General features: G+C 37.2%; 1 protein-coding gene across 6 annotated transcripts in view; it reads left to right on the top strand.

Annotated features, from left to right (window-relative positions):
- epha3 (eph receptor A3) overlaps nucleotides 1–20,320 on the top strand; it is a 92,261-nt gene that overhangs the window by 59,477 nt on the left and 12,464 nt on the right. For 4 of the 6 annotated variants that reach the window (XM_024286639.2, XM_024286637.2, XM_024286642.2 and 1 more), the window contains 9 exons: nucleotides 2,835–2,959; nucleotides 7,888–8,050; nucleotides 8,703–8,808; nucleotides 9,228–9,292; nucleotides 11,177–11,302; nucleotides 13,968–14,153; nucleotides 16,149–16,210; nucleotides 18,074–18,283; nucleotides 20,039–20,188. In XM_024286639.2, the coding sequence (XP_024142407.1) occupies nucleotides 2,835–2,959; nucleotides 7,888–8,050; nucleotides 8,703–8,808; nucleotides 9,228–9,292; nucleotides 11,177–11,302; nucleotides 13,968–14,153; nucleotides 16,149–16,210; nucleotides 18,074–18,283; nucleotides 20,039–20,188 (1,193 nt within the window). The remainder of the gene's footprint in view (nucleotides 1–2,834; nucleotides 2,960–7,887; nucleotides 8,051–8,702; nucleotides 8,809–9,227; nucleotides 9,293–11,176; nucleotides 11,303–13,967; nucleotides 14,154–16,148; nucleotides 16,211–18,073; nucleotides 18,284–20,038; nucleotides 20,189–20,320) is intronic. The other 2 variants (XM_024286640.2, XM_024286638.2) reach the window with 1 other exon arrangement.

Here is a 20,320-nt window from a genome sequence, read left to right as displayed (position 1 = left end):
CACAACATTGAAAAGCATCTCAGCGCTGGAGTGATGTGAACAGAAGGATCTCGGCCTGTCACATCACAGATCAGTACAAACGCACACAGCCTCTCATGCCAACACACACGCAGCAGCACAAAACACACGTTGACACGGAACGCCATCGCTGGCAGACACGCTCGCAGTCCCTTTGCTCTCGAACAAATATCTCCGCCTGCAGCTGCACACCCTCCATCAACCCTTAAACTTTACAAGGATTAGGTGTGTCAGTGCACCGGCAGCACTCGTCTACCCTTTGCCTCAAACACACACACGCATGGATGCCAAAGCTCTTAAAAGCTGGATTAGGCATTTTCCTTAGGAAGGAGCAGTGTGTCCTGGCTGGGCTGTCAGGGTGATGTCCGATAGCTCTTCTGGTCTACACCTTTAGCCCTAACTTTAGTTTCCACGTGTGATCTGGGACGACAGGAATTTAATCAGATACACTGCTAAAACAGGTGCTTAGAATAAGTATTAAACTAATTCAATAAACATTATCAGTTTTAGTAATATGTCTCTCAAACATAATGATAAGAAAGCATAAAAATATGTTTAAAAATAATTAAAAGAAAAACAAAAAAGGTTAAATTGATTCAATATTTTATAATAAATGGGTTGTCCTGTTCAAAAGTGAATAAGAAGAAGCTAAAAACAATTTTTTAACCTCTAAAACAAATTCCTAACAACTTCGTAAACAAATAAATAAAAAAAGGTGAAAATTGTTCTAAAATATATGAAATTTGATTTAGATAAGAACAAATAACCAACCATCACTTCCAGTTGTCTTCTAGTGTGTAAAAACAAAATGTTAACAGTTCCTAACATTTTTTGTAAATAGATTCAGACCTAATTAACAATGTATAATCAAGCATGACTTCTAGCTCTCTGTTGGTATACTAAAAATCATTTTTGAACAACGTCAATCTCAATCTTTAAGGAAATGAGACAGACAAAAAAGTGCCAATTTTGATGATTAGAGGCCGAGTGCTGCGTCTCTTTTTCAGTCATGTCTGAAAAAGAAACCGAGTTCCTGCAAATTAAGTGCTCAGCAATAGACAGCAAGAGAACGATAGAACTGGGGGAAAACGGGGAGGGGAGGAACTTGAAGCTGCCTTGGAGCCACCCAGACTCAGTAAATCATTACTACCATAAAGCGCAGAGCCAATAAAAAGCCCAGCCTCACCCCACTGTCAGAGCCAGAAGGCGAGGAGGAGGATAGGAGGAGCACGGGGTATAGAAACAGGTTCTCCCCCATCTGGATTCATTACAGGAGAAAGAAATAACTTCCTGGGGAAGTACATGCTAGTGTATATGTGCACACCGAGACTCATTCTCTCAGCCATACAATAAAAAATAAAAAAATAGAACATTTTAAAAGCAAACATGTTTTTTCCTGTGGTCTAATAAAATTAAAAGTCGATGTCTCAGATGCTGAGTTGGCCCCGGAGCTGCCTGGCAATTAGAGAGCAGTGAAAAGGGAAATGAGTGAGGGAGTGACAAGGGAACGACTGAAGAAAGGAGAGGAGCCGGGGCTTGATAGAAAGAGAGATGTGCTGAATTACTACGCCGGGACCTTGTGAACCCCCTGAGGCAAGTCTGCGGGTGGGTAAAGCATTGGCAAGAAACACCAGCAAGACCCAAAGATATCAGAGCTGTAGAGCCGCAAATAAAAGATCTGCTGTTTCAAGAAGCAGACGTTAATGAAAAATACGGTTGAGCATTGTCAAGCTGCAATAAATGCTAACGGCCAAACTGTTGCACGGCATTAAATGATGCAATTGAGGCAAGACAAGCTCTGTGTGTTCACATCGTATAAAAGCACATGTTAAAACTTGTTGAGTTTGTTTTTCATCCGTGATAGCAAACGTGTTTTTTATTTAATTTTCGATGTAATTAGCCAATATCTCATCTAAGAGGTTGCTTCTGCATTTTTAAAATGTTTCTACTTCTGCTCAGTTATGGTGGTTAATCAGTCCAATCTCACCACTAATTAAATATGAGAGAACCACAATCTACAGGTAGAAATTACAACATGTCTCCGGGCTGTTATCGTGGCTTAAGAGGAATTCTTTTAAACCCAAATTTGAAAACATATAATTCACACCATGTCTATAAATTGTAATTGCAGACATCTTTTTTTTTTCTCTGCATAATGCAATAATCCTAAGTGAAAAACTAACTTTTGAATTTTTCTTTGCAAAAAAGGGATGTTGGATCCTCTTTAATCTGGGTTTTAAAAGTTTTTGAACAAGCATTTAAAATATTATTTTAATTTAAAAAAAAAATACTTGTACCTGAACAGATTAGTAGAACAAAAACTACAAGAATGTTTTAACTTTGATATTTTACTCTATACAAGATCTCTTAGAGATATAAAGAAATACCATATAGAAAATTTTAAAATGTACAGCTTTTATAAAAGTTTCTTATAAGTGTTTTTCTGTTTTTAAATCTATATAACAGAATTTATCATCTAAAAGAACTCTAGTGAACTTTCCTTGAGATGGATCTCGGTTTCAGAGAACTAAAGCTCAACATTTTTGACAATATTGATTGTAATATGAGTTTTTGTGGGTTGAAGGATTTGAGTGTGTTGGTGTTGTGTCTGAACAGGTCAGTGGTTTTACATTGCAGTGCGCTGTCTTGTTATTCTTGCTTGCCAAGGTCAGAGCCTTCAGTGCGGCTCCACTAAGCAACAAAGCAAATTAGGGCTTGCAGGGAACACTGCTGGAGTTTAATGCCAGCGAATGAGCTTTCAAAGAATCCTGGTTCACTCTAACTTTTCATTTAATCTTTTTTATTTTTTTGCTCAGCTCCCTCGCCGGTATCAGGTATCCGAAAGGAGAAAACAACTCGAAACAGCGTCTCCTTGGCGTGGCAGGAGCCAGAAAGACCAAACGGCATCATCCTCGACTATGAGATCAAGTATTATGAAAAGGTGGGTGGAAAAAATCTTGATTTAAAAAAAAAAAGTCCTAAAATTTGTAGTTTAACATTTCTTTTCTCTTTACTCTTCAGTTAGTGAATAAACCTTTAAACTTTTTGGCATGGATTTATCACAGAAAGGTGGTCAAGTCTCCTAAAGCCACACCTCCAAACATGTTCATCATTGTTCCCAGGGTGCTGTTGGGTGCATGTCTCATGCTGATCAAGCTTGAATTTCATGTCCACACTGAAGCCGAGTGGAGCTGGGATGTTTTACAAACAGATTTTGGGTCATATGGAGTTACAAGACTTCTAGAAACCCAGACATTTTGACATGTTTTCATGATTAAAAGTCACAGATGGATTAAAAAAAAGGAAATTCAGAAAATGATCAATGCCTTTTGCATTGATCTTAATGTATAACGCATCCTATAGCTTTGCAGACTGTCACACGAGCACACACAAAGTTAAAAGGTGGTAAAGGCACGGCGTGCACAGGGAGAACATGCAAAATCCACTCGGAAAAGAACCCAAGCGTAATTTGAGAAAGTGATTTCTTGTTGTGAGTCAAGTGTACTACTTGTGTCTATGTGTGACAAGTACAATTTGAATTTCATCAGGACCTTGTGGGTCCTGTGGCTAACTGTATCCCTTAGCAAGAGTCCAGCTGTCCTGGAAAGAAGCCTTGTTTTAACTAACTGTATATGTGATGTAAATCACACTTCATCCTCAGAAGTTAGACGAGGACACTTTGAATTGAAAGCTTTGCCCAAAAGAAATAAAATCACAAATAAAAGTCTCATGAGTAACAAAAGCTTCAATAATGATCACTCTGAATCACCTAGCATTGAGTTAGTTCCTAAAGATGCAGCTTTATTTTAGATGGCACATAAGAAATAATTTATATACATCTTTATTTACACAGCATCTGATTGTCTAAAATAACAGAACACAAAAGGATTATATGGAAATATTACAATTACCAGTGATGAAAAGGCAGGCGACTTTTTTGTCTGTTTCTGTTCTTCTCGACTCCTCCTGTTCATTTTCACTTTTCATTTCCTGATTCCATCTCTCCTCTCATTTGTCACGCTGTTCTACTCTGCAGTAACCTCATTAATAGAGACAAGTTTTATGGGCGTACCATAAATGCATCTGCGGGGTCCCTCGTGTCTCTGCCGGGGAAATTAGTGCAGAATGAATGGCATCGCCATTTAGCACCAATGTTGTGTTATGGCTGACATTTGATGGTGAAATCAACCATACATGCGGGTTTAATCGCTTCTGGCGGATTCAGTGTGTGAGAATATGAGCGTGCACCCGGATCAGTTTGCTCGAGCGCCAACAGCAGTCCCAGTTTCTTGATTACTAGGCTGTCGGAAGTCTGTTTCCACCCAAACTCTGCTTTATGCTCACTCATCTCTTACAAGGGGTGAGGTGATCAAAAATAGTGGAAAGTCTCAAACCTGTGGGGTTTAAACAAAATATATATACATATTGAAGTCCCACTTTAATTATCTTTTGATCTATTTTAAAAGTATTCTGTTTTATTAGCAGTGATTATGTAGTTTTTTTTAAGCAAAATCAAAACTTCTTTGTTGTTTTCTAGAAATAGTTTCTGTCTTCAGACCTCTTTTGGTGCAGAGTAAGCCTTTTCTCATTTCCCATCATCCTTTTGCTTACAACAACACCCTAGCATTTCTGGTTCAACAAAAATGCAGAATAATATTTAAACTACAGTTTTGAACCAAATGCCCGCTTGAATGAGGAAAACAAAGACGTGCATGGATCTATTTGACTGAGGATTCATCGGAATGGAGCAGGAAGCTTGTTGATTGTAGCACCTACGTCCCTGATATGAGCTTTTCTTGGTCTCTTTATTCAAATAGTCTGCCTGATTCACAGCTATTTGAATAAAGAAATTACATTTTCAATCTTTAATTTCCATCATATATACATATGTGTGTCTTCCATCATGAGGAAAATGTTACAAGCACATCCTAAAAACAGGATTTTCACTGGAAATGCTCGTTAAAAGTTAAAAAGTAATAAAAACAAAGAAACTATGAAGAGGAAAGAAAGTTTGTGTTATTTTCAAACACACTTTAAGGATTCTTCTCAGCATGCAAACAGTCTGGATCGTTGTTCATTGGATTTCCAGTTCAGAAAAAAAAAAAAATAGATGAGAGGGGTAGAGGTCCGTTTCATGTACCATGCAGCGCTTGAAAGTGGGCCCCTAGCATGCAGGATAAAGGCCAATGCACCACAGATTCTCCACTCCACGACCACATCGTGATTCATTTGAGGAAAAGGAGCTTTAAAAGCACATTCGTAAACACACACAGACATAATTGGATATACACATAAACAGAATGAGGAGCATGTGCACAAAACACACTCCCTAAGATCAAAAGGCAGGGCTTTGAATAAGAAAGGGATGTTCTGATTTAATCTATCCACTGAGTGCACCGTCGTATAATCAAATAACAACTCCCCAGTGTTTTCAATCTGACTTATTTCAGTTTAGAATATTCAACATCCTCATATCATAATAAAATCAAGACCAACTAAAGTAGATTAAATCCTTAGGACACAAGTTATTTGTTCAACAAGACAAATGTACTAATTTCAGCTTCTAAACCCAAAAACTTTTGCAGAAGATAAACTTTAGAAACATTTTTTTAGCATTAGATCCTCAGATGACGGAGAACATTTCTGGCCTTTGTCCAGACGTCACTTTCTGACATGTTTTTATTCCTGAAATTGTTCCCATTCGTACAAACTATAGTTAAAATGCTCAGATTTCTAGAAAGTTGCAGAGAGAGTTGTTCATTTCCTGACTTTTATACGGGGATCGTTGATGGTCAGAATTCCCAACCAGAGCTTCTATAACAAAGCCAGGTGGTTCACGCATGTTCTTGTCTTTTTATTTAAATCAGCTCATGAGGTCTTTTCAAGTGCAAAATAAATTGTGGAAGTTTATTCCTTTGACTGTTTTTAGACACTCCGTCATCCTGATCTTAAAAAGAAAGCTTCAAAGCTATTTTAAGTGCAGATGTTTACTTAGTCTTAGACAAAAGGGACATTCACCCAAAACTGTGTATTTGCAAGACTTCTGTTGTGCATCCAGCACTGCGTCTGTTATACAAGCTATAATTTGCTTCAGCTTTGTTTGGATTCTGAAGGCCGAGTCCAGCAAAGAGGCCTTTTCAAATTCCAGCATGTCGTTCCAGCCAGTTTTGTGCACATGTGCGGATATGTATACTCACACATAACTATATGTCTATCTATAAACAGCAGATATATCATGAATTTGATATAGGTGCACCTTTCTCTTATTTTTGGGGGATCACATGTCTCAGGCGCTGGATGGAGAGAAGATGCATGAGATTTATAGTTGTGACTAAATGGTTTTCCACTCAGAGAGACTTCTGTGTGGTGTATCTATTTTCATCCATCATATAGTGTATTTTTGATGGCTTTATGCACCATTTATTCAGTAACTGCCAAGTTTCCTTTTGGATGTGTTTATGTTTGTATTTTTTTTTTCTTATAATTTAACCAGATTTTGGATTTTGGCCGGTTTCTAATAAGTGCTGACCAACAACAATACCTAATATTTAAACTTATGCCAAGATAGAGAATTCCAAAAAAACAACTCCACACTGGAAATTCCCCAAACCCAAATCAGCATTAAGAGAAGCAAGATAGTTTCCCACTAGTTTCATCCAAGCAAAACTAAGAATTCTCTTGAGTCCAACACAGTTCAAATAAAAATAATAATAATAATAAAAATTGTATTTCACCTTGATACGTAATGCTATCCGATCAATTTTCTCCCATTGTGAAAGACAATCACAGACATTGAAGATGAAGTTTTTTATTTGGTTGGTTCACAACCTTTAAATGATCAACTTTAACTTCAACTTTTCTTTTTCCAGCTCATGTTTTTCACTTCCACTGAGTGCACCCCTGCTAAAGAAATTTATGTCTCTGCCAGTTGGTTGATTTTGGTTTTGTCACAAGTTTATATCTGCTGTTAATCACTTTTTTTTTTTTTCAAATCTGTACCCACCAATATGGTGCTGATATGAGTGGTTATTCCTCCTTTTTAAATATTTCTTTGTCATTTTTTTTCTTTTTTTTAACTTCTTCTAAATATAATATTTTTTTATTCATGCTTTGCAATGCTACTGTGTACTTTTATTTGTAGAATTTTGCAGACATTTAAAAAAGCTTTTCAATATGACAGCATTTCATACCCGGCATTATCTCAGTGTTTGATTTTACTGGATTTGATATATATGAGGATAAATAGGTTCTCTGCTGCATTCTGTGAAACATTTTCCACCACAAATGGTTCCTGAGACCTGATGGATTATGTTGTAACATTGTAGGTATATATTCTGAATATGCTTTTGATTCTTTTTAAATTTGGGTTTGCTGAGAATCAAGTTGAAGAAAATCATCCATTTGATTAAAAAAAAGTGGTATTTCTTTATCTTTCAATGGTGCTGACCAAAATAAAAAAAAAAATAAAATACATTTCATGGTAACTTCATTCTTCCTTTAAAAAAATAAATAAATAAATGCTTTACCTTTTGTGAGACATATTTTGATGAGTTTTGGTTTGTGGCTTTAACATCTGCCAACAATGTGCTGAACTCAGACCTGCTGTGTAAATCTTTCATTGTCCTTTCAGTGGAGATTACCTGGACAGGAATTGTAAAAAATGAAGAACATCATTTTTCAGTCGAGGAGAATGCCAAGAAAAGCTGTCATGTGCTTGTTTTTGAACATATATGCTGTTCATTTCCAGTATAAAGGATCTCATTTAAAATGTATAGTGTTTCTTCATTTTGATTGTTTGCTGAATACCAAATTAGTGAAAGAATGATCGGTTCTCTCATTTCTCAGTCTGTTGCTGTCAATGTTTTCCAGGAGGAGCAGGAGACCAGCTACACCATCCTCCGTGCTCGGGGTTGTAATGTGACCCTAGGTGGTCTGAAGCCCAACACAGCCTACCTGCTTCAGATCAGAGCTCGCACCGCTGCCGGATATGGAGCCAGCAGCACCACCTTCCAGTTTGAAACCAGTCCTGACTGTACGTTCATCACAACCCTTTTTTACTGCTGTCTGACTCAATCACTTTTTAAACAAATAGTGTTTGTAAAACTGAAAGAATTTTCTTTGGCTTTAAACTACTTACTGAAATAGTTCTGAGATTTATTTGATCATGTGTGTCAACAGCTAATGATCCAAGAACTATTTCAAAGAGATCCAATTTGTCCAAATTAGGCTAATTCTGTTCAAAAGTTGCGTATTAGAACAAATATTTAGTGAAATATATGCAGCATATTTTCTACTATAGTGTTCAGTTTACAGATATTTTAATGTAATTTTTACTGAAAAAAAAATTAAAACATGAACTGAATATACTTTACGTATTAGTTTGATAAAACTTCTCATTTTTAACTCTAAAACTTTGAGGCTTTTACTAAATTCCTAAAAGCTGATTATTTTGTGTAAGCAGAAATAAGAATTTTTAAGCAAAAAACTGGTAGACATTATGCAATTTAGAGAAAAAATAGTTCAACAGAGAAACACATGCTGCCTGAATTTGATCCTTTTTCTAAAGGAACTGTATTAAATTTAGCCTTAAACCAAAACATATTCACTTTTTATGCTCAAAGATTTTGGTAACTGACTTGTTCTGTCATCAAAGCCTAACACAGCTGCTGCTGTCTGTGTTTCAGCAGCCTTTTCAATCTCCAGTGAGAGCAGCCAGGTTGTTTTGATTGCCATTTCCTCCGCTGTGGCCATCATCCTTCTCACCGTGCTGCTCTACGTCCTGATTGGCAGGTCTGTCCGCACTCTGGTCTGGTTTCGCAGCTTGTGTTTTGTCTTGTTCAGTAACAGCAAGCTGTTTGCCAATCATTTTTAGTTGTATCCATTTCTATTATATTTTAAAAAATGATAAACTTCTCTCCGATTCTAAAAATGTTGCAATCATATGTTTTTTTTTTTTTTGTTTTACAACTATTTCTCACTCAGAGTAAAGGGGCTTTGTGTATGTTTATGTATCCGTGTGATAATTACAAGCCTGTCTTTATCCCAAGTAAATCCTCTGGAGTGTTCACAGAGAGGTTACAAATCCAGGGTATATTATTAGACTGACTCCCTCTCTTTTTAAATACTGGGATAACAAACACACAAACTCACATTTTTCTTCAAAAAGGTCCTGGTACAAGTTCTGAACTTTCTTTTGTTGGGGTTTACAGGGTTTGCTGCCGAAGTAAATCCAAACATCCGGATGAGAAAAGGCTGCACTTTGGAAACGGTCACTGTAAGTACACTGGGATGCATTAGGAAGACATAAAAGTATCTTGTTACAATGCTACGGAGCCTCTAAAGAGACATTGAAGAAAACAAAAAAATAGTACTGGTTTCTAGTGGGCACCTGAAGCTATCCGACGTGCACCTAAAACTAACCAATGCATACCTGAAACTATCCGGTGTGCATCTGAAATTAACTGGTTCGCGCATGAAGCTATCTGGCGCACCTGACACTATTTTCACCAGACACTAACTGGTGCGTGCCTGAAACTATCTGGTGTGCACCTGAAACTAACTGGTGCACGCCTGAAACTAACTGGTGCGCACCTAAAACTATCTGGTGTGCACCTGAAACTAACTGGTGCACGCTTGAAACTAACTGGTGTGCACCTGAAACTATCTAGTGTGCATCTAAAACTAACTGGTGCGCACCTGAAACTAACTGGTGCGCACGTGAAACTATCTAGTGTGCATCTAAAACTAACTGATGCGCACCTGAAATTAACTGGTGCTCACCTGAAACTATCTGGTGTGCATCTAAAACTAACTGGTGCGCACCTGAAATGATCCGGTGCGCACCTGAAACTAACTGGTGTGTACCTACTATATCTGGTCTGCACCAAAATCCAGTCTTAATTTTCTGTTTTTTTTTTTTTTTTTTTTTTTTTTTTTTTTTACATCTATGTCCCTTTAGGGGTTCCATACAAGGCACATTAAGACGTGTTATCTTTAAGGATGAAAACAAAAGTGTATAATGGTCAAAATAAGTTTTGAGCAAACGCATCAAGTATTTTTGGTCCAAAGAAGTTTGCCCTTTACTCTGAACCGTCCCTATTTTGGACGTTTTCTCTTTACTGAACCATCATCTCATTTTTTATGTAAAAAGGACCTAAAATCTTCATTTTGTTGTTATCATGCTAAGAAAACTTGAACATACAGCACAACAAAGCAAACAGGAAAAAGCTCATCACTTAAGCTTGGGAAAACCATTTGCACCCTAAATGAACCACAGTTCAACCACCTAAGGGGTAAAGTCAGTGCCTTCCAAAAAAGACAGCAAAGAAATGTCACAGATGTGTATATGTTTCGCTTACGCTTCCTTCTCTGTTCCATTTTTCATCTCCAGTCTCGTCTTTTTTTATTTGCCATTGTCCTAGCTTTAACCTTCACCTAGTTATTAGCCTCAGAACTCCCCAGGCAGTGAACAGCCTCTGCCCATTGCTTCATGAATAATTACAATGGGTCAGACCAGTGCATAAATTTTAGCATCATTGAGCTATTAAAACACAGCTTTATTACACAAAGGGTAGGCTTTTCATCCAAGTCTGTGATAAAACAACTCTCACATGCCCACTCAACCTTGAAGACTCTTCAAATAAATAGTCTCACAGTTTGACAGAAAGGACTGAAACATATATGTATATCAATGGACTCTTTTCTTTGGTCTTTATTATAGTTTTGGGTATCCATACTAAACCTATTTAGGGAAATATATGTAGTTTTTTTCTAATATTTTCCTATTATTAGCCTAAATTCAATAAAATGTTGAGTAATCCTGCATACAGTTCTTTGAAAACTTAAAAGGAAAAAGTGGGATTTAGAGGCTTTTTTGCAACTTTATGATGCTTTCTTTGTATATTGAAAATCAATTTGCTTTTATGTTTTTATATATATACAGTGCATGCCATCATTGCATTTGCCTCATTGAGACTCAATAAAAATAAAATAAATAAAAAGAAGGCAACTCTTTGCTTAGATTCCGTTAAATGATCTGGATAATTTCAGTTTTAAGCGATTGTAAAGTTTACTGCATCAACACTGTTAGAAATATTTGGATAGCATCAGTCTGCAAATTTGATTTACCATCTGCTGCACTTTTCCTGCTCTGCTGCAGTGCGTCTCCCAGGGATCAGGACGTACATAGACCCTCACACATATGAGGACCCAAGCCAGGCTGTCCATGAGTTTGCCAAGGAGCTGGACGCTTCATGCATCGCCATTGATAAAGTCGTGGGAGCAGGTAAGAGCTACAAATATGCACTTATGGATACATCATACCTCACCATAAAGCAATATTTCTACAGTCTGCTTTAAAACTGAATTATAACTTGTTTCTTTTATTGCTACCATCCTGAAAACTTCAGCAGAGTGTAATGCATTGTAATTTATGTCAAGTTCAGACAGAAAAAAATGGAGACTAAAGCATATAATACATTCCTGCAGACTGGTCTCCAGAGTCGCATCAGCCTTTCACACTGTAAACCTGTCAGGATGACCCAAGAATCGACTACTTGACTACACGCTGGCCAGTGCAGTCAAGTACAGTACTATGTTTTATCATAAAAAGCAAAAGAAAAGGTCATATAGAATTATGACCGCACAAAAACTTTCTTTAAGTAAACTGATTTATTTTGTAACATTCAGATAAACAATTTGTTTTAACAATTCGATTGAAATCATCATTTGTGGTTGCTGATACAATTCATAGTCAGTATTGGTTCATTTTGAACGATCCAATCGCTGACTTAAAATCGATCCAGGACATCTTAAGCCAAAACTTCAACTAGTGTGAGTCAGAGATAAATATCTGGAACTGAACAGTGCAGGTGAAGTTTTCCAGATTCCTTGTATTTCTAGTGAGATAATTAAGTGTAAATTAAATATGTGTATCAAAAACAAGTAAACAAGAATTAATAGCAAATCCATTCATATTTTATTTTCCTAAAGTTCAGCCCACTGTTGTTTTTCTACATCATAAATATCAATCGAAATTATATTTTCTAACATCGTTTGTCGATTTATCTAATTTTGAAACCATTTTTTGATGTTATAGGTTAATCAGTCAATCATTACAACCCTAGTGGAGCACATCTTTACAACTAGCATATAATTTAACAGGTTTTTAAAATCTTTATTCTACATCGCCATATTACACAATTATGAAGGAACTTGTTTTCATGAAATATGGCTTAAAAATGATATTTTTTTTTAAATGGAGAAACATTTCTTGAAAATATTGTTAAGTATTTTTTAATTAGCTAAGCCTTAGACAAAGACTGGAGTTAACTATACAGCTTTGCCTTTTTGTATACATCTATTGCTGACCCACAATATCTCCTGTTTTTCCTTTACATGTGATGTAAACATTATTTCATGTCAGCGTACCACTTAGCCGTGGATCTTGAACACTATACAGCCCACGTCGTCTTTCTCCGTTTCCACTTCAACCCCATCTGTCTTCATTAAACACGTTAACGGGACTTTGATGTTTTTGCCAATTGGTGATTTTGTGTTAAGAGACATAAAGCACACGCTGCACCGTGCTTACATGGTCAGTCCTTAACATCAAAGGGGGTTACCTCTATTTATAACAGGAAAGGAGTGCGTCCTTAATCAAGCCTTATTAGACAACAATCTTCTCCCTCAAAGTGACCACATAAAAAGGTGCCAATGCCTGGCTTTCCTGTCCACTGTCGAGGAATAGAAAAAAGAAAAAAAAAGGAAAGCAGAGCAGAGGAGAACAGGCAGCGTGCCTTGGTGGGAGGACAGGTTTTAATCATTCAGGTTTAAGTTCTTCCAGACACCGGTGCTTCGTGTTCAGTGTTGACCTTTGCTCTTTGATCCAGAGCTGCTGTGGGATAAGACTGCACTTTATCTGCGCATCTTAGTTCTGACATCATTCAGCATCCACACATATGGATCTGGATGTTATAGTTTGACATACTCTCACCGCATGCACAGATATTTTGCAGAGACTTTATTTGGCTTTTGTAGTTTGGCCAAAAAGAAAAAAAAAAAAAAACGTTCTACAAGGTTTTCCTTTGATGTGGACACACCACAACATCTAAAGTAAACTCTGAACACACACGAGTGCAGACAGACACACCAGCAGCAAGCAAGCGCTAATTGAACTGTCAGAATGCGAGTTGAGTCACGCTGCTTTCTAATTGGACTTTGAGGTAAAGCTGAAAAAGTCCCACTGCTGTCTGTGCAGGAATGAATTAAAATTGTGTTTCAGGTCACACTATTATATTTTAAAATCTATTTTTTTTACTTACTTAGAATCATAAAGTAGTGTTAGAAATAATCATGAAAATTGCCTGTGAACCTTGACTTCTGCAGGCACACAAAGAAAATACCAAATAAAGTCCTGCTTTGAATTATAGTTGGCACTCTACATTGCTGTTCTTTTCAAGCACAACCCTGAGTCATGCACAGGTTACTTCAAAGACCTTTTTAAAATTTGTCCCTTCTATTGAGTTAACAAAAAACATCAAGTGTTGATAATGTTGGTCAAGGTGACATGAAAGCCAGTTAGATTCTATTAGCAGGTCCATGTGCAAGTAATGAGAGCAGGTAATGCTGTGATTGAACCCATTCTTCATTGAATTAGAGAACTTACAGACTTTTTTCATCTACCTTTATCCATTCATGTTTAATAAAAATGTCCATTTAACTTCTAGTTAAAAGTCAAAAATTTTTCTAAAAAAAAAAAAAAACATTGATTATCTTTTGTTGAGAGCTTGGAGCAGGAAACTTGTGTTTATTTTCTGCATCACAATAATTTCTAGGGGTGTGCATTAGCAAGAGCACATGATATGTGTCTCACAATACGATACGTATCACGATTTATCCCAAGAGTGAACAATTTTTCACTTTTTTTGTCTGCAATTTGTTGTTTACAGGTGAGTTTGGAGAGGTGTGCAGTGGTCGTCTAAGGCTGCCCAGCAAAAAAGAGATCTGTGTGGCCATCAAGACTCTGAAAGGAGGATATACGGATAAACAGAGGCGGGACTTCCTTGCTGAAGCATCAATAATGGGGCAGTTTGATCACCCCAACATCATCAGATTGGAGGGTGTAGTAACTCGCAGTAAGTGATGCATAACACAAAAGCACACTCAATTTTATCATAAAAACCCCATGGACCAAACTTTTTTATTCATTATAATTTGAGCAAAAATAGCAATTTTACATTCATATTCTGCAAGATGAAATGCCCCTATCTCAACTTTTAATTTTTTCATGAGTTGTTATAAATAAATGTATTCGTATTCCTAACAAATTCTTCAATGACAGATTATTCTGTGAAAGGGGACAAGTTTCATTGAGTTGCTGCAGTCTAAATCTCTGCAGATCAATGCACAATGATCAAAGCCGGTGTCCAACACTTGCATAAATCCATAAATCCATATCTCTGACTTGCACCCCTCTGGGCCTCTTCATAGGACTATCATTAGCACACAGAAAGCCTCTTTAAAATGGAATGAGTGCAGAAAAAGGAAAATAATGAGTCTGAACTTTGTCGCTAAGAAACCTGCTTGGCCTCTGCCTGCGGCACTCGGCTTGTTAAGTAGTTCTGCTTCTACGGTTAATCTGAGGAACAGAACACAAAACAAGAACTTTTTAAAAAATCCTTTTCATAAACTCCTAGTTCTAATTAGCATTATTTGGGGAGAAAACCTTCCACATTTACTGAAATGTTGTTTGTAAGGTTTCTCAACATGTGCATTTTATTTTTTTAATGAATCCTGAAAAATAAAATTTTTGATCTCATCCTTGAAAACACGCACAAATGTTTTATTTGTTGCTCTGAGGTGGCTTGGGGAAGGCCGGCACTGCCTCTAGCGTGTGTGCTTGTGTGCATTTGGAGGGATGCCCTGAACATGTGCATGAGTTGAAACACCACAAGTGCAGAACATACGTTTTTGGAGGGTCCATTTGATATGCTACTGCACACATCTCCACACACACACATCGCTGAGGGGTGATTTATTAAGCTGCTCCTGTTAATTCTTAATAATCCTGAGACTTTCACACCCCATTTACCTTGCTGCTGCTTTTGGCTGATCCACAGGCTGCATTTTTGTAGGAACACATGCACGCTCGCATTTTTGAGCGCACAGGACTTAATCTGCACACGTGCTCAAACACACACATTCGCGTGTGAGTTAAGAGAAAAAAGATGGCTGCAGGCTTTTAAATTTATGGTCAAAGTTGGAATGAAAAAGGACGAGCAGAAATAGGGTCGATGTGCTCCTGTTTGCCACCATAAAAAATTCTTGCTGCTGAACAAATTGATTTGTCACAGTTTTTTACTTTTTTTTTGTTGAAGGTAAAAGTCAGTTTGTTATATGAGGAGGATCCATTCTTAAAAGTCATGATGACCAAAAGCTTCTGTCTTCACAGATATTAACATTTTGTTATGTGTAAGAGAGACAAGAGGAGAGGGAGGCAAGGGATTATGGGAAAATAAAGAAGCAGGCATTAGGGAGTAAAAGGTAGGTCAGGAAATTAACATTAATCTGAATAAAAATGGAGCGGAGGCAAGAGACCAGTGTTAGGTCAAGAGTAAAGTAGTAGGAACAAAGACGTCTGGGACACAAACAAGTCTAACTTTTCATTCAACAATGAGTGATTTAAAGTTTTCTTAAGATTTTCTTTTCCTTTCCTCCTTCGCAATAAACCTTGTGCTGCCTGGCGTCTGATCAGCCTCAGATGTTAACAGGCAACATGGATTTATGGTGAAATCTTTCACGGGAATAAAGATGTCACGCTGTGACAGTTGACCTGCTCAGACCCTGGAACTATAACATGGATCATTTGAATTTTCTGAGTGTGTGTTTGAATGTTCATGAGTGGAAACGACGGAAAAATGTTAAGTTGAAGCTGGTCCTTATCAGGCCTCCACGTCTGCTTAGAGTCACGTCACGGCCTTCCCTGATGACTTCTCATGTCTTTGTGTGTTTCTGTGAATAAATCTTAACTCGACATGATGTTGCAGCATGAAAGTCTCCAGGCTGTTTTTGTGCTGCGAGCTGAGTTTATTATTTGGTATGTGACACTTGGCTGAATTTTTTTTTTGCAGGTAAGCCTGTCATGATTGTCACAGAGTACATGGAGAACGGATCTCTTGACAGCTTTTTAAGAGTAAGTGATTAAATAATCCTCACCTCACCTCGCAGAGGTTAAATCTTCAGAAAAGGTCCTGGAGATTTTAATCTGCAAATGCAAAATCAGTTTTTACTTATTGTTTTCTGTTTTCAGAATGTAATTTTTTCAGGATGCAGGACTGCTCAGGAAATCCATAATAAAATAGTGTTGTGTTTTATATCACCCTTTTTTCTGACATTACCAATATAGCCGCCTGATGGAAGCAAATTAAAGAGAAGGTTCTGGAGCCTTTTATGTGGGACAGCTTTCTAAATGCTGCAGTTTGGTTTATGACACACTTCTTGAGTCTTGCCTTGGGTTAATAGCTACATTAAAACATTTTTTCCAGCAGTGCTCCTAAAATAGAGTCAATGAGCAAATTACTTTGAACTCTACACTGCAACTCATTTTGCTCAACTAAAGTGGTTAAGTCGCACAAGAAATCATGCTGGTCTACTTATCGAAAATGTAGCAGTTTCTCATTGTGTGGAATTAAATTATAGTATTTTTTGCTCATTTTTGCTGAGCAGCTGCTGTGTCACTTCACTCACCACCAGGTACTGTGCATCACCATACGATGCACATCAGATGTTTAACGAAAATGTCACAATATGTCTAATGTCACAATAGAACCTCTAGAAATAAGTCAACGATTCTTAAAAAAAAAATAAAAAAAATCCTAAAATATGCAAAAAAAAACTGTTTAACTAAGAATTTGTATTTAAAAAAAAACAGATTTTCTTAAACTAAGATTATTTTTCAATTTAGACATTTTCTTAATACAGTTGTTTTCTTGCAAGACAAAAAAAAGAGAATTTTGCTTGAAATAAGAGTCATTTTTTCCTTCTTTAGATTCAGTTGTTGCTGTGTGTTCTGTTACCTTCCTGAACAAAACATTTGTCAATGCTGGGTTTCTTTGGAGCTCCTCAAAAAAGGTTTTAGCTGTTGACGTTTCTCATTGACATGAACAAGGACAGCCCAAATCATTACACTCCCACCTTCCTGTATGACTGTTCACATATAGCTTTGAGTTAATAGTGTTGGTCTATAAATTGTGTAGCAACCTTAGTAATATTTCACAGAGTAGAAGATTTAATGCGGTAGTAATTTACTGTGACAATTGCAAATAAACAGAAACACATGAAAAATGCAACCAAGCTTCCAGATTCAGTTCTCTAATGATTGATATGTGAATTTAATTGTTTGGAAATAGATTGAAAATGATTCCCAGATAGGTGGGATCACTTTAAAAGCACTGCTATCTCTTTGCCCTTGGCAAAGTGTTAACTGACTCCTAATGCATCGAAAAGGTGAGAAAACCTGAATTTATAGAGATACTTTGACATGTTGATAGTCAGTTAATTAAGAGTATTAGAGCAACACCAGCTGGCTGCTACTTCCAGGAGGTCCTTCCAGTACTTTCTTTTCAGAATGAAGAGGTTGTACTTATTTTTCTTGTTAACTGCCTTTGTCTAAAATTGAAAAAAAAATATGTGCTAAAATATGGAATTTACTATGGAAGCTTTTCATTTATGTTTAATAGGTACATGTAACATTTTGGGATTACTTTTGGTTTCACATGAATATACAAAAATATATTTTTTGTCATATTTAAAAAAAGAAAAAAAAATAGAAGAATTTTCCACCTTGAGTTTGTGGTTTTATTGTTAAGCTGCAAATTTAGGACAGAATGTCAAAGGTTGCTATTAAAGGTTAATGATAATTCTTTCTATGATAATGAGGAAAGCTTTGATTTAATGCAAAAAAGTCTAAAAGGTCAAACTTTTCATTTATTTTAACACAAGCTAAAGCATGGATGTTTTTTATTTTGTTGAGTTATCCACTCTTTCTTTTTTCCAGAAGCATGACGCCCAGTTTACAGGCATCCAACTGGTTGGGATGCTGCGGGGCATCGCTTCAGGCATGAAGTATTTGTCAGACATGGGCTACGTTCACCGAGACCTGGCTGCACGGAACATCCTCGTCAACAGCAATCTGGTGTGCAAAGTGTCAGATTTTGGCTTGTCCCGTGTACTGGAGGACGACCCGGAGGGAGCCTACACCACCAGGGTGAGACGGAACACGCACTAACACACTTACTTGGTGCTAAAACTGAACCTCTTCTATTATTTCCTCATCTGTTATATTTATATCCCAGAACATGCAGCTGCCTAACTTGGTAGGGGAGTGGAACACTCATACAAAAACCAAACTGTGATAAGAAAGACAAAAAAAACACCAACTGGAAGGTGAAGGCAAAGATGGCTCTGAGCTCCATGTAGCCTCAGGGAATTCCGAACTGGAGGAGGAATGTTCCTGTTAGTCACATGCTTTGTTTTCCCACTCTCTTTGTCAGCATACATACCAATACTGTAATGCGGTTCTCACCACACAAGCCCATATTGAGAACCTATATAACTTATCAAGTTCCATAAATGTTCCCCACTTATTCAAAACCATAAAAATGCAGTTTTGTGTCACTTTGAGATATGTTGTTAGAAGTATAGCTCTCTCTTGAAAATAAAACTTCATTTTACTGGGGAAATTACGAAAACAAAACCTTGAAATCTATCTTCGTTTAGCTTTTTTTCTTAAAGTATTTTAAGAAACAAAACATGAGAACCCAAAAAGTAAATAAAGTCCACATAGAATTTAAGCAATAAGCATTTTTGCATTTCTCTCCTTGCTTTACTTCCACTGTTGATCATTGTGTCACAAAATGAGGCATAACAGGAGCTTTGTAATTTTCCAGACCCTCCAGTATGTACGAGTTGTGCACGGAACCCCTTTGAACGAAGTGTAATTTGCTGGCTGGGAATCTCTTGTCAAATAAACAGCTTCTATGGCTTTTGCTTTTCTCCCAGAAATACATAAAATAAAAAAGACAGGATAATAAACTTTCCTTTCTTCCAGTAACTGTCAACCCCCTCACACTTCGCTGTTTCACACACAGCTTTCGCTTGGACTTTTTTTTTTTTTTCCAGTTTGTTTCTTTGATGAAAAGCCTTCCTGTGACAAAGAACCACCCATGTGTGTATGGGTGTGTGTGTTTACGTGTTATCCAGTGAGCGAGTCTGCTGTTTTTGATCTGTATTCTCTAAGGTCAACATTTGGTTATTGTTTAAGTAAGGGAGTCTGACTGCTTTTACTGGGTTTCACTGCACGGTGATTCATTTGTGCGGCCGTATTCTACACTTTAGTACATTCCTGAAGGGTTCCCATAGGTACCAGGGAGTATAAAGGAAAATTGGATAATTTAGATAAAACTGCATCTGACTGTGGGACTCAACACCGACGCCTCTTTCTGCTTTTGACTTCTGTTGCCCTACTTCATTCAGCTCATTTTTCTCAATTTACCCTCCTTTTTCTTTTTTTTTTTCTTCGAACTGTAAATGTGGCCACACTTTGACGGATTCCACACAAAGTTATGGATTTTTTATTTGATTAATGTTTTGATAATCTGCGACTGAAACTGAATCCTGTTTTTCTTTAAGACCAGGTAGGTCTTTCTCGCGGAGCTGCAAAACCTCATTTTGATGTCGGGTTTCAGCTTCACAAATTCTCTTAAATGTGGTTAAAACTTGTGACCCAGATCCGGATTGCTTGTATAAATAATTTTTAGTGGCGAACACACCCAGGGCTCCTGTGGAGCTACATTTTGAAAAAAAGCTTAGAAGGCAAATTGATGAAAACTCACTGATGAAGCTAAGGTTTTATTTTATTTTTTTAATAGTCAGGTGATGTCCGACTGATTGAGTTGGAGATTGACAGAGAAGTGGAGTGATTCGCTTCCAGACTGACCTGATTCATTTTTATCTCTTGCAGGGAGGAAAGATTCCTATCCGGTGGACAGCCCCAGAGGCGATCGCCTACAGGAAGTTTACATCAGCCAGCGATGCTTGGAGTTATGGCATTGTGCTCTGGGAGGTGATGTCATACGGAGAACGACCATACTGGGAAATGTCAAATCAGGATGTAAGTGCCGCCAATTTGTAAATGACTTTTACTGGCATGGGGTCCAATTTTGTGCACCCACCTACTTGCAGTGTGAGCAATTTGCACAAACATCATTACAGGGTAAATAATTAACATCAGCTCCTTGTGTAA

This window comes from Oryzias melastigma, linkage group LG21, assembly GCF_002922805.2.
Source record: "Oryzias melastigma strain HK-1 linkage group LG21, ASM292280v2, whole genome shotgun sequence".
NCBI lineage: Eukaryota > Metazoa > Chordata > Actinopteri > Beloniformes > Adrianichthyidae > Oryzias > Oryzias melastigma.
Note: the sequence above shows the minus strand (reverse complement) of the source record. Positions and strands in the feature narration are given on the sequence as shown.